Source organism: Stegostoma tigrinum, chromosome 2, assembly GCF_030684315.1.
Source record: "Stegostoma tigrinum isolate sSteTig4 chromosome 2, sSteTig4.hap1, whole genome shotgun sequence".
Taxonomy (NCBI): Eukaryota; Metazoa; Chordata; class Chondrichthyes; order Orectolobiformes; family Stegostomatidae; genus Stegostoma; species Stegostoma tigrinum.
In genome coordinates this window covers 124,721,306-124,734,321 of record NC_081355.1, presented here as the reverse complement: position 1 = coordinate 124,734,321, position 13,016 = coordinate 124,721,306, and the positions used below count along the sequence as shown (strand labels likewise).

Genomic DNA, 13,016 nt, shown 5'->3' with positions numbered 1-13,016 from the left:
CAGCTTAAGAGACCAGACAGTTGATGTGATTCCAGTCTTTGCAAGAACATTCCTAGGTATTACAGCTCAATTAGCTTGACATGTTATGATATTAAAATGCTTTTGCACTTACATGCTTTCTTCCAAACATCTTTCTCTTTTACCTTAATAAAGGAAGAAATTTAGGGTTAAATTTTGGATTGCTCTCTGCAAAAGTAAGACCAATAATTCCAAGCCCGATGTTTATACGAAGCAAATATTATTTCTAAAAGCAAGAATTTGAAAGTACAACAGTATTCTCAAATTTAGAACAGTTTTCAAATTTAGAACAATATCAGGAAAATTCACAATTCAAAGTGATAAATCTCTACAATCACCATCAATTAAGATAATAGATCTCTTTTTCACCAGACTCCCAGCTTCTGACTTAAATTTGCTCCCCTTCTCAGTCTCCTGCTTCAGAATTTTCTCTCCAGCTCCCTGGTATTTGAAACCGAGTGAATAATTCACCAGACAGACTAACTCTCCTTGTTGTGTTTAACATTTCAGTTATGTGATCTCAAAAAAGTTTTCTTTCCTGAAAAATAGCCCAAAATATAGCTGAGACTTTCAGGGTATCCATGTTAATTGTATCATCTATGTGCGTCAACAAAAATCCCAGATCTTCTGTAGGGAGTACCTGATTTATTTTTAATGTATATCAACAGCAGTAAAGAGTAGTTCAGTCCAGCAGCTGAAAAGAGGAGATATGCCAGAAGAGAGATTTAGCTCCAGATGGTTCACAGCTTGGGATGGAACAAGAGCCAATGTTCAGTGTTGGTATAGCGGGATGCTATAATGGTAGAAACACTTGAGATCTGGACTAGCTAGGATCAGCTGTTCCTAATGAATTGCCAGGCATGCTTCAACTTGCACAAAATGAAACAAACACAAGATAAACGTAATTCAAAATATGTTATCTAAACTTAATATGTCTGTCGGGATTTGATTCAGGTATCCTCATTTTTATTAGGTATTATCATCTATAGGAATGTGCAAGCGTTAGTTTGCTTGTACGACTATTATTTACTGCATTGGCGGTGTACTGTCTTTTTTTTAAGTCAGCAGTAGCAAAGACAAAAATTCTTGGGCTCCCATGAGGCAGTAAATTCCAAAGCAATGAACCAGATGGTTTCAAAATATTACTACAGATGTCATCCACCGTAATGGAGCGACAACTGTGTTGCCAAAAACCTTTAGAAACGCAAGTTTCGGCTCTGCTCATTCTGTGGATTTTCATTGTGATTCAAATGCATGCAATTAGTGGACTTTCAGAGTGTCTTTTCTATGTATGGAACTTAAATATAGAACTAAGAAGCACAAAGATGATGCAGGTTAAATGTATTACTTTTGAATGAGTATAGGTCATGAAAAATTTAAATTGGGATTTTCTAATGATTGGAAGTATATAGTCAACACTTGAGGTCATTTCAAATTGCCCCAAAGTAATTTTGGATGGAAGTACTTTTCAGTATTTTGCAACTTGTGAAATTCATTTGTGATTGTCCTGCATTCTTTACATTTTTTCCAGGTTATATGTATATATGCTGAACTTTAATTTCCACTGGTGAAATCTATGATGAATTGCCATTATGTGTCTGACTTCTTTAGGTTTCCATATTTTTTTTGTTACAGGAACTTCTGTTTTTGTTCAGTAAGATTATATTGCCCTATTTCCTCCTTGCTGGATAAATTATATTAAACATTCTGTGATTACTTTCCAGATCCATGAAAAGCTGCAACAGTATGAGAGACAGAGCCCGACACCCATTCTTCATAATGTAGCCACTTTGGCAGATGATGTAAGTGTCCTTCATTTTTCTGATGAGATCATTGGGTATGAATGCATTCAAAGTGTCTGTGTAGAATTAATAGTTCTGTGAGGTGAAGTCAGATCAGTCACTTTCTTTTTCCAATAGTGCTGTGCCACAGATTTTCTGAATCATTGTTATCTATTTGTTGTTGGGTGTCAAAAATATCAGACTTTTTGTTAAACACACATGTTTAAAAAGTTGACAAGTAAATTACACACTGAGGAGCTGCGAGAGCTATCTCATAACAGAAGAAAAACATACGAAAGTATACAAAATAATCTGGGCTAAAATATAAACTGGCAGCATGGAAAAAATCATAGAAATGATGACATTGGTTACACATTAAATACCTGCGCTAGATCCTGTGTTATAATCGTACTAGAATATTTGGAAATGATTTTGCAATGATTTTTCCAAGAAAATTGTCAATTTATTAATATTATTAGTAAACATTAATATTAAAATTATTAACTGAGTTTTTGCCCTATTTCTTTGAATTAATAATGCTTAATTGTTTCCCATTACTAATGTTGATATTGTTTAAATTTTAAAGCTTTCTTCAAGTTGAAATGTCTTCAAAATGCTTTTTAAAAAGGATGCATTTCTTTTGTCACATTAAATTGGGAAGTGTTTGTGCAACTGTGTAGGGACTTAGGAAACTACATGTAGAGTAACATGTACAGTTTGATCACTTTCCTTAAGAAAGGCTCTAATTGTTTGAGAAATATTCAGAGAATATTCACCTGACTGATTCTTGGGTTGAAGGAGTAGTCTTATAAGGTAATTTTTGGCCTTAACTTATCAAAATTTAGAAAAATAAAGGTTGTCCTGTTAGAACATACATTGTCCTGAGTGACGTTGATGGGGCAAATGCTGAAAGAATGTTGCTCCTTGTGGAGAATTCCAGAATCGGGGGACATGGTTTATAGCTAATATATTTTCCATTTAAGCCAAGATGAGAATTTTTCTCTCTGAATCTGATTATGTAACTGTCTTCTTCAGAAAGCAGTGGAAGCAGGGTCTTGGAATAAATGCAAGGCTGGCTGAGAGAGATTTTTGACTACCAAGGGATTTGAGAGTTTTAGGGGATAGACTGAAAAATGGAATTGAGGCTCCAAGCGGGTAAATCAAGATCTTATTAAATGGCCTGAAGGGCTGAGTGACCTATTTCTGCTTCTAGTTCTTGGTTAATAACGTTATAATTCTAAACCACCTCCTATCGAGATCTTGATGTGTAGCTTTACAACAATCAATGCTGGTGTGCCGTTTCAACGTAGAAGAATTACAGAATTCGGTATCATAGGTTGTGTTTAAGAACCTGTCGGATACCTGAGGTTGATGAGGATTCTTACCAATCAGTAAAATAGAAACTGATATTATCTTTGTTTTAATCCAAGTGAAATGTTACTGAGTTGGTTTGTCAGATATCTGAAAATCACATTTTATCATTGCTACTTGGTCTTGTGGAAGGTGGACCTAAATAATGCTTCATTTTTCTATGACATGTGGAATGATCTGGGAGGGCCAGTGTTTATTATTGATTCCTAGCTGCCTTTAAGCTATTTCACTGACTTGGTTGTTCGGGTTCTATCTGGAGTCACAGGGAGGACAGACCAAATGAGGATGGCATATTTCCTTCCTGTAGGGAAATTAGTGATGGGTTTTTACGAGAATCAACAATGGTGATGTGGTTGTTGATAGACTAGCTTTAAATTCCAGAATTTTTTAACGAATTCAAATTATTTTGAACACTTCTCCAGAAGGCTTGCCTGGGATTGGGGATTACTTGTCCATTGATATCACATCTATGCCACAGGCTCCCTGATAGAATGGCTTTCCATTTTTCTATTTACGGGCTAATTTTCAGAGGTGAACAAGAATTTGAACAAAGAACAAAGAAGAAAGAAAATGACAGCACAGGAACAGGCCCTTCGGCCCTCCAAGCCTGCGCTGATCAAGATCCTCTGTCTAACCTGTCATCTATTTTCTAAGGGTCTGTGTCCATCTGCTCCCTGCCCATCCATGTACCTGTCCAAATATATCTTAAAAGACGCTAACATGTCTGCGTCTACCACCTCCACTGGCAACGCGTTCCAGGCACCCACCACCCTCTGTGTAAAGAACTTTCCACGCTTATCTCCCTTAAACTTTCCTCCTCTCGCTTTGAACTCATGACCCCTAGTAATTGAGTCCCCCACTCTGGGGGGAAAAAGCATCTTGCTATCCACCCTGTCTATACCTCTCATGATTTTGTAGACCTAAAGGAGCATTTACTTTATTTCTTTTCATTTGGTGGATGCTATAGCAGCAATGTTTTGCTCCCTTTGTCACTTGTACGCTCTTTGTAATGACTCTCCTTCTTTTACTCTCTCTGTTGCTCACCCTGTTTGCCTCTTGCTCTCTGTCTCTGTCATTTTCTCTCTGTTATTCTCTCTCCCTTGAATATCTCCTGCACTTTTCCGCATACCCATGGGATTGGCTGCCAATATGACCTTCATTTTCCTTCTGGTCTCTCAAGGAAGACATTGGTATTCACTTTTCCTCTTCACTATTTCTTTTGTGGTCAAAGGCGTGTGTGACTTGTGTAATTACATTAGCAATTTTGTTTGTTGCAAAATAAACGTAGTGGGTCTATGTTATTGCTGTAAAGTCTTTTTTTCAGAAATGTTGAGAAAGTCATTCTGGAACAGTGACCTAAGTGCACGAATTCTAAGAAAACATGTGACCGAAAACAAGGGCTTGGCAAAACACCTGCAGTGATAATGGAATAAGCTATTTATACTTTTAGATTTGTAATAGGTAGTATAAACACATTAACAAAGCTACAGAAACAGAGAGGGATTGTGAGAAATGACTGGGTCTAACATAAAGAGAAATTCTGAAGTCTTCTATAGGAACAATAAAAGGAGGAATAGATCCAATTCAGGACAGAAAAAAGGGATATTTACTGCTGAATTTGAGGCCTGGCTGAAGTTTTAAATTAATATTTTGTATTTGTGAGGTAAATGTTGCCCACCCTATTGGTGATAGAGAAGGAATCTCAGCCACCAGAGGGCTTAACGTTGATAAGGAAGTAGTATTGATTAACATTTTGATACCGAGGAACACATGAACAGGAGTTGGTCATTAAATATGATTGTAGTTGATCGAACATTTCATTGCATTTTACTTATCCCATCCCAACAAGTTTGTGTGGTACTGATCAGAATCTGTCAGTCGCTACTGGAATCATGCACAAAAGCTGAGTTTCCCTAGCCTATGGTCATAGAAAATGCCAAAGGCTCACAACACTGAGGGTTAAAAAAGAAACCTTCTTCTCATCTCAGCAATAAGTGTCATCATCCTCAGCATTTAAATTTTTCTCCCGATCCTAGATTCCCTCATCAGGGAAACACCTGCATCTACCCTGTCTATCCCTTTAAGTATTTTATACATTTCTATGTGATCACTTCTCATTCTTGAAAAACTCGAGAGATAATGGTCTAATTTGCCTAGTCTCCCTTCACAGGACAGTTCCACCATCCTGGAAGCAAATTATGCATTGTGAACATTGTGTACCCTGTAGCCTGCCAGTAACTCATTTATTGTTACTTTCTGTTTTTGTCTGTTTAGCCAATCATTAATCCATGCTAGTACAGTACCTCTGAACTCGTATGCTTGGTTTTCTAACCAGCCGCCTGTGACACACTTTGTCAAAGGCCTTCTCAAAATCTAGGTATACTATGTGCATCGACTCTCCTTTATCAATTTTGTTCATAGCATCATCAAAAAAACTCAAGTTCATCAAACTCAATTTCCCTTTTACAAATCCATACTGACCACGGCCAATCGGATATTCTCAACCAGGTGTAAGAGATAATGGGAACTGCAGATGCTGGAGATTCCAAGATAATAAAATGTGAGGCTGGATGAACACAGCAGGCCAAGCAGCATCTCAGGAGCACAAGATGCTGCTTGGCCTGCTGTGTTCATCCAGCCTCACATTTTATTCTCAACCAGGTATCTATTTATCCCATCCTTTAGGGTAGATTCAAGCATTTTCTCTGCTACAGATGTAAGGTCGACAGGGCTGAAGTTCACCATTCTCACATGCTCCTTGCTTAAGCATGGGGTGATATTTGCTACTTTCCAACCTGCAGGAATTATTCCAGAATTGATAGAATTTTGGAAGATAATAAACAATGCATCATCTAACACTCCAACCACTTCTTACTGATGATAATTTCCTTTAACTCATCATTCTCCCTAGTTGCTTGAATCTTTATTTAGGGAGATTTCTGTAGAAAGTCAATTTGAAGTCAACCAGTACTGAATGAGATGCACCCAAGGTGTCAATGTGGATTTCACCAGCTTCAAAATCTCCCCTCCCCCACTGCATCCCTAAATCAGCCCAGCTCATCCCAGCCTGCCTAACCTGTTCTTCCTCTCACCTATCCCCTTCTCCCACCTCAAGTTGCACCTCCATTTCCTACCTACTAACCTCATCCCGCCTCCTTGACCTGTGAAAGTGAAAGGGAAAATTACAGAGGTGCTGGCAATAAAGTTCAAAATGTCCCTGGTTTTGGGGTGCCACCAGAGGACTGAAGCATTGCAAATATTACTCCCTTGTTCAGAACTGTTCATAAATACAAGCTCAGCAATTATCAGCCTGTTACATGAATTTAGATGGTGAGGAAACTGCTCTGAGCAATTAATACGGGATTGAATTAATCGTCATGTGGAAAAATGTGCATTGCTTAGGAATGGTGAGTCTGGATTTGTTATGAAAACATATGTTTAACTATTCTGATGGAGTTTTCTGAGGAGGCAACAAAGAGGGTTGATGCAGTGTCCAAAAGGCACTGAATTTATGAGAAACATGATAGGCCATGGATTAAACGGGCAGTAGCAACCTGGCTACAAAATTGGCTGATGGGTCGGATGGAAAGTAATCAGAACTGAGTATTTTTCAGGTTGCAGGAAGATTGGGCACAATGGGCTAAATAGCTGTAACAATTCCATGATTAAATTATTAATTTTGGTTTGAATTCAAAGCATAGAATTCAAGAGTTCTGTTGAGAGAAATTGAGTGGATTTGAGGAATTTTAAAAATTTCTGTCTGATCAGGGTTAATTACTTTGCTGGCAGGTTTCAGCTGAGTTCAGAGAAGATTAATTACTGTAGCAGTGGTCAGAGATAATGGGAACTGCAGATGCTGGAGAATCCAAGATAACAAAGTGTGGGGCTGGATGAACACAGCAGGCCAAGCAGCATCTTAGGAGCACAAAAGCTGACGTTTCGGGCCTAGAACCTTCATCAGAAAAGGGGGATGGGGAGAGGATTCTGAAATAAAAAGGGAGAGAGGGGGAGGCGGACTGAAGATGGATAGAGGAGAAGATAGGTGGAGAGGAGAGTATGGGGGGAGGTAGGGAAGGGATAGGTCAATCCGGGGAGGACGGACAGGTCAAGGGGGCAGGATGAGGTTAGTAGGTAGGAAATGGAGGTGCGGCTTGAGGTGGGAGGAGGGGATAGGTGAGAGGAAGAACAGGTTAGGCAGGCTGGGACGAGCTAGGCTGGTTTAGGGATGCAGTGGGGGGAGGGGAGATTTTGAAGCTGGTGAAATCCACATTGATACCATTGGGCTGCAGCGTTCCTAAGCGGAATATGAGTTGCTGTTCCTGCAACCTACGGTGAACATCGTTGTGGCACTGCAGGAGGCCCAGGATGGACATGTCGTATAAGGAATGGGAGGGGGAGTTGAAATGGTTCACGACTGGGAGATGCAATTGTTTACAGTGAACCGAGCGGAGGTGTTCTGCAAAGCGGTTCCCAAGCGTCCGCTTGGTTTCCCCCAGTATAGAGAAAGCCACACGGTGTACAGCGTATACAGTATACCACATTGGCAGATGTGCAGGTGAACATCTGTTTGATGTGTAAAGTCATCTTGGGGCCTGGGATGGAGGCAAGGGAGGTGCTGTGGGGGCAGGTGTAGCACTTCCTGCGGTTGCAGGGGAAAGTGCCGGGTGTGGTGGGGTTGGAGGAGAGTGTGGAGTGGACAAGGCAGTCGCGGAGAGAGTGGTCTCTCCGGAAGACAGACAAGGGTGGGGATGGAAAAATGTCTTTGGTGGTGGGATCGGTGTAGATGGTGGAAGTGTCGGAGGATGATGCGTTGTATCCGGAGGTTGGTGGGGTGGTATGTGAGGACCGGGGGATTCTATTTTGGTGGTTATTGCGAAGGCAGGGTGTGAAGAATGAGTTGCGGGAAATGCGGGAGACATGGTTGAGGGCGTTCTTGACCACTGTGGGGGCGACGTTGCGGCCCTTGACGAACGAGGATATCTGTGATGTGTGGGAGTGGAATGCCTCATCCTGGGAGCAGATGCGGCAGAGGCGAAGGAATTGGGAATAGGGGATGGAATTTTTGCAGGAAGGTGGCTGGGAGGAGGTATATTCTGTGTAGCTGTGGGAGTCGGTGGGCTTGAAATGGACATCGGTTTGTAGGTGGTTGCCTGAGATGGAGACTTGAGTGGTCCAGGAAGTGGAGGGATGTGTTGGAGATGGCCCAGGTGAACTTGAGGTTGGGGTGGAAGGTGTTGGTGAAACGCATGAACTGTTCGAGCTCCTGTTGGGAGCATGAGGCAGTGCCGGTACAGTCATCAATGTAAAAGAGGAAGAGGTGGGGTTTTAGGGCCAGTGTAGGTGCGGAAGAGGGACTGTTCCACGTAACCTACAAAGAGTCAGGCATAGCTTGGGCCCATGCGGGTACACATGGCCACCCCCTTTGTCTGTAGGAAGTGGGAGGAATCGAAAGAGAAGTTGTTGAGGATGAGAGATAATGGGAACTGCAGATGCTGGAGAATTCCAAGATAATAAAATGTGAGGCTGGATGAACACAGCAGGCCAAGCAGCATCTCAGGAGCACAAAAGCTGACGTTTCGGGCCTAGACCCTTCATCAGAGTGGAAAGGCTGTCTGAATTTGAAATGTTTGTGCTATCAGACTTGAAGAGGAATTATAAACTTGCCTCTGCAGTTCAGAAAAGAGAAACTGCAAGGAGAAAGTGAAGAGTTGAGATAGAAGTATAATTTCTTCCAACCTCAGTTTCTCTGAATTGATTATGTTTCGAAATAAGTCAAAACTCTATTTTAATGTTTGTGTCAAGATCTTTCTTCCTGAAATATGTGGTTTCTTTTGTTTTCTCTCTTTTGTATACTAAACATATATTGTTAATGAACGTCTTTAGCCTCAAATAAATATGTTTCTACATCCAACTACCATTTTAATTTACAGAACAAAACAAAATCTGTCAAACCAGGTTTAATTCTGGGATTTGACTTGTCCTCTAGTACTTGTTCCTATAGGAAAATGAAATAATATGACAGTGAATTTTTCATGGAAACCAATCTGCAAACCCGGAATCAAAAGGTGTTGGAGTTACCCTATGGCAATTTCAAAATAAAGCAAAGCTTAGTTTTGTTGCTTTCTTTGCACAGGATCAGCCAGGGTTATGAATTCAAGCTGTGGGTAGGATCGTAGAAGGCTATATATTTGAATGGCTCAGGTGGAGTGTTTCACTTTTTAAATCCCTTAGAAGTCCTGCTCATTTTTAACGAGACCACAAGATAAGCCGGTAAGAGTTGACTTATGTGTTTGAGTTCGTCTTCCTGCTGATGAGTTAATGATATTATGAAAACCTTTGAATGGGTCTATGGCCCAAATTCCTTTACTTTATTGATGAAAGATGAAATAGAAAAAAGAAATTACATCAATTTTATGCAAAACTGACATTTTCATGATAATTATTTTTTCAAATGCCTCTATATCTTATGTGACATTACCCAGTTCACATAAATGAACCATTGTTTTCACTTGGGTTTCCTGGATTATTTTGTCCTTTTACTATCAAGTTTAACATAAGCCCATTGGAAGAACAGTCATGGTACCTGTGAATTTACAAAACTACACCGAAAATATAGTCATATAGCTAATGTGGCAGAGGAAGTTTCATTTTGCATCATTTTGGACATTTTAATAATAAAACTAAATGTGTAGTTATTCATACTATTTTAAATCTCAGTGGTTGAGATTCTTGTGTTGTTTTTCAAACTGGTTCCTTTTCATGATTTGCTGATGACTGGCAGTAAATGTTTCATCTGTGAAATTGTTATTGGAAATCCTTGCCAAAGTTTTTAGGTAGGCATTTTCAATGATCTTCATCTTATGATAAATGTCAACAATGAGTATTCAAGAGCTCCACATTGAAAACAGTAAGTCAACTTTAATTTGCAGCATTGAACAGCATGTAAGCTGCAGAGCAGTTTTAAAACAGCAATGATGTGTCAGAATCTGTTGGTTGTAGTTTGACCATTGAAGTGTTTTTTGCAGTGATACGACTAAGTTGCAGGACTGCTCCTGTTGTTAATTGCTCCACAATCTGCCCCTTTCATGTGGGGACACTTGTGGAACAGGATCTACTTGTCGCTCATATGTAATTATTAATAACTCTTGGGTTTCTACAATCTATTGCTGTTCATGTTGTGATTATTTTACCCACTAAGAACCACGGGACATGATTTATAACTGCTGAATACTAAAACCTGAGTGGCTTAGATTCTGTACTGCAAACATAGCATAATTCATAACGTACAGGTTCTCAAAGTACATTTAATTCTTGCCTTGCAAGAGGTAACTCAAATAATGTGTCAGTAAAATTCTGTTGATTTATGTCTGTTCTTACAATTGCTTCATCCTTTTTTTCTCTCAACCATGATGTTATTTTTCATCGTGATGTTACATCAGCACCATATTTAATGGACATTTGTCTTGATGTGAAAGGAATTGATGTATTCTGTATGAAACTGCATAAAAGGCAGAACTTTATTCAGTTTTGACAGTCAAGTTTGAAAAAGCTTTGTTCGCATTCTGTTTTGTGCAGTGGTGCAACTTGTGTGTATGACTGCTGTATTTAGCCTGTGAACCACATTTTCATGTTATTTCCCTTGTTTCATTTGTATCTTTCAATTTTTTGGTCATTCTTTGCTGCATTTTGTATTCTGGCCAATCTTTTGTCTTGTTAACCTATCTGTGCACAATGAGATGCTTTTTCTTTTGAGTTTACTTTATTCATTCATGCGATGTTGACATAACTAGCTCGGCTGTGTTGTCAATCCTTAGTTGCCCTTACAGTGATAATGAGCTGCCTTCTTGACCCACTGCAGTCCATTTGCTGCAGATAGGATGGTGGATGCTTGGATCTGAACTTAACAGGTAGTGGTATTCCCATCTATCTGTTCTCCTTGGCCTTCTGAATTTCTATGATTGTGGGTTTGGAAAGTGCTGTCTAAGGATCCTTGGTCAATTTCTGTAGTTCATCTTGTAAATGACACACATTGCCACTACTGAGTGTCAGTGGTGGTGAGAGTGGATGCTTGTGGATGTAATGCCATTCAAGTGGGCTGCTTTCTTCTGGACTGTGTCCAGCTGCTTGACTGTTGTTGGAACTATATCCATCCAGGCTAATCACGAGTGTTCCATCACTATCCTGACTTGTGCTTTGTAGATGATGGACAGGCTTTGGGGAGTCAGGAGGTGTGTAACTTCCTGCTCACGCCACCAAAGTGCTAATATGGCCAGGGCAGTTGAGTTTCTGGTCAGTGGTAACCCCAGGATGTTGATCGTAGGGGATGCACCTCAATTGCCCTCCCAGGAAATGCATTCTACACACCCTCTGCCCTCTGGGTGAAACAATTATTTCCTCAAATCCTCTCCAAATCTCTGCCTTACATTTTAAAATTACACGCCTTCTTATTAAACAGTCAACTGAAGGGACCAGGTGCTTTCTATCCACCCTGTCCATTCCCTGCATGAGTTTATACGCCTGAATCAGGTCCCCTTTCAGCCTTCTCTGCTGTAAAGAAAACAAGCTGAGCTTACACAGCTTTTCTGCACAGCTAAACTGCTCCATTCCAGGCAACAGTAAATCTCCTCTGCACCCCATGCAGTGCAATCATGTACTTCCTATATGTGGTGACCAGTACTGCACACACAACTGCAGCCATGGCCCAACCAAAGTTTTTTACTGCTTTAACATAACCTCCCTGTTCTTAGAATCTACAACATCTTCCTGTAGGCTGCCTTAACTACCCATTAGCTCATTCTGCCCCTGCCTTTAAACTAGAACAAGGAAACATTAAGTCAGTAATTTCAAAGTAAATCACAGCAGGGCATCTCAGCTGGGAGATACATTCCATAAAATGTGGGTTGTTGGACACTTTCACTGTCTGCAGGTAGTACCTCCCCTGCAGTCATTTGAAACCGTGATAACGAGGTGTAGAGCTGAATGAACACAGCAGGCCAGGCAACATCAGAGGAGCAGGAAAGCTGACATTTCGGGCCTAGACCCTTCTTCAGGCCCAAAATATCAGCTTTCCTGCCCCTCTGATGCTGCTTGGCCTGCTGTGTTCATCCAGCTCTACACGTTGTTATCTCAGATTCTCCAGCATCTGCAGTTCCTACTATCTCAGTCATTTAAAACATATGTTTTGTATCTGGAGCAGCACCTGGAGTCACTGTGGTGCGTATACATTGTTTATATTTTCATGGTAACACGCAAACTGACATTACTTCAAGTAAAAAGCGTCCAGGCAAGAGAGGGGCTGGGTGACTACCAAGCAGACTAAAAGCACTTGGCAGGGAGTGCAGGACCCCTTTTGTCCAGTCTGCCTGCTAAGAGATTTTACATTTGGATACTGCTGGGGTGATTGCCTGGGGAAATGCAGTGAGAGTCATGTCTGTGGTAGCACAGATGGCTCAGCTGCATGAAGTGTGGGTACAAGAAAGAATGTAAGAGCAGTATTGACAGTGGACTCGTTTGTATGGAGAATGGTTGTGTGTTTCTGCAGCAAAAAATCTGATACCATGGTATCTTTCTTTCACCATCAGGGGTGTCATTGCACAGCTGCACAACATGTTGAAGAGGGAGGGTGAACAGCCATGGGTCATTGTCCATATTGGTACTAATGACTCAGGACAAAAATGATAAGGAAGTTATGTAAGGAGAATGTCAGGACTGGGAAAATAAATAAAGAAGAAGGATCTCAAAGTTAATAATGACAAAATTACAATCATTGCTGTGTGCTGGTGAGACCAAAATAGACCAAATAAAGTTATATAGCTTGGAAACAGATCCTTTGGTTCAACCGGTCCA

At 40.5% G+C, this 13,016-nt stretch overlaps 1 protein-coding gene across 18 annotated transcripts in view; it reads left to right on the top strand.

The window, feature by feature from the left end:
• Positions 1 to 13,016, top strand: part of mpp7a (MAGUK p55 scaffold protein 7a) — a 400,728-nt gene that overhangs the window by 220,281 nt on the left and 167,431 nt on the right. For 17 of the 18 annotated variants that reach the window (XM_059639113.1, XM_059639088.1, XM_059639095.1 and 14 more), the window contains one exon: positions 1,743 to 1,820. In XM_059639113.1, coding sequence (XP_059495096.1) covers positions 1,743 to 1,820 — 78 coding nt within the window. Of the gene's footprint in view, positions 1 to 1,328; positions 1,353 to 1,742; positions 1,821 to 13,016 lie in introns of those variants that run through there. The other variant, XM_059639111.1, reaches the window with a different exon arrangement.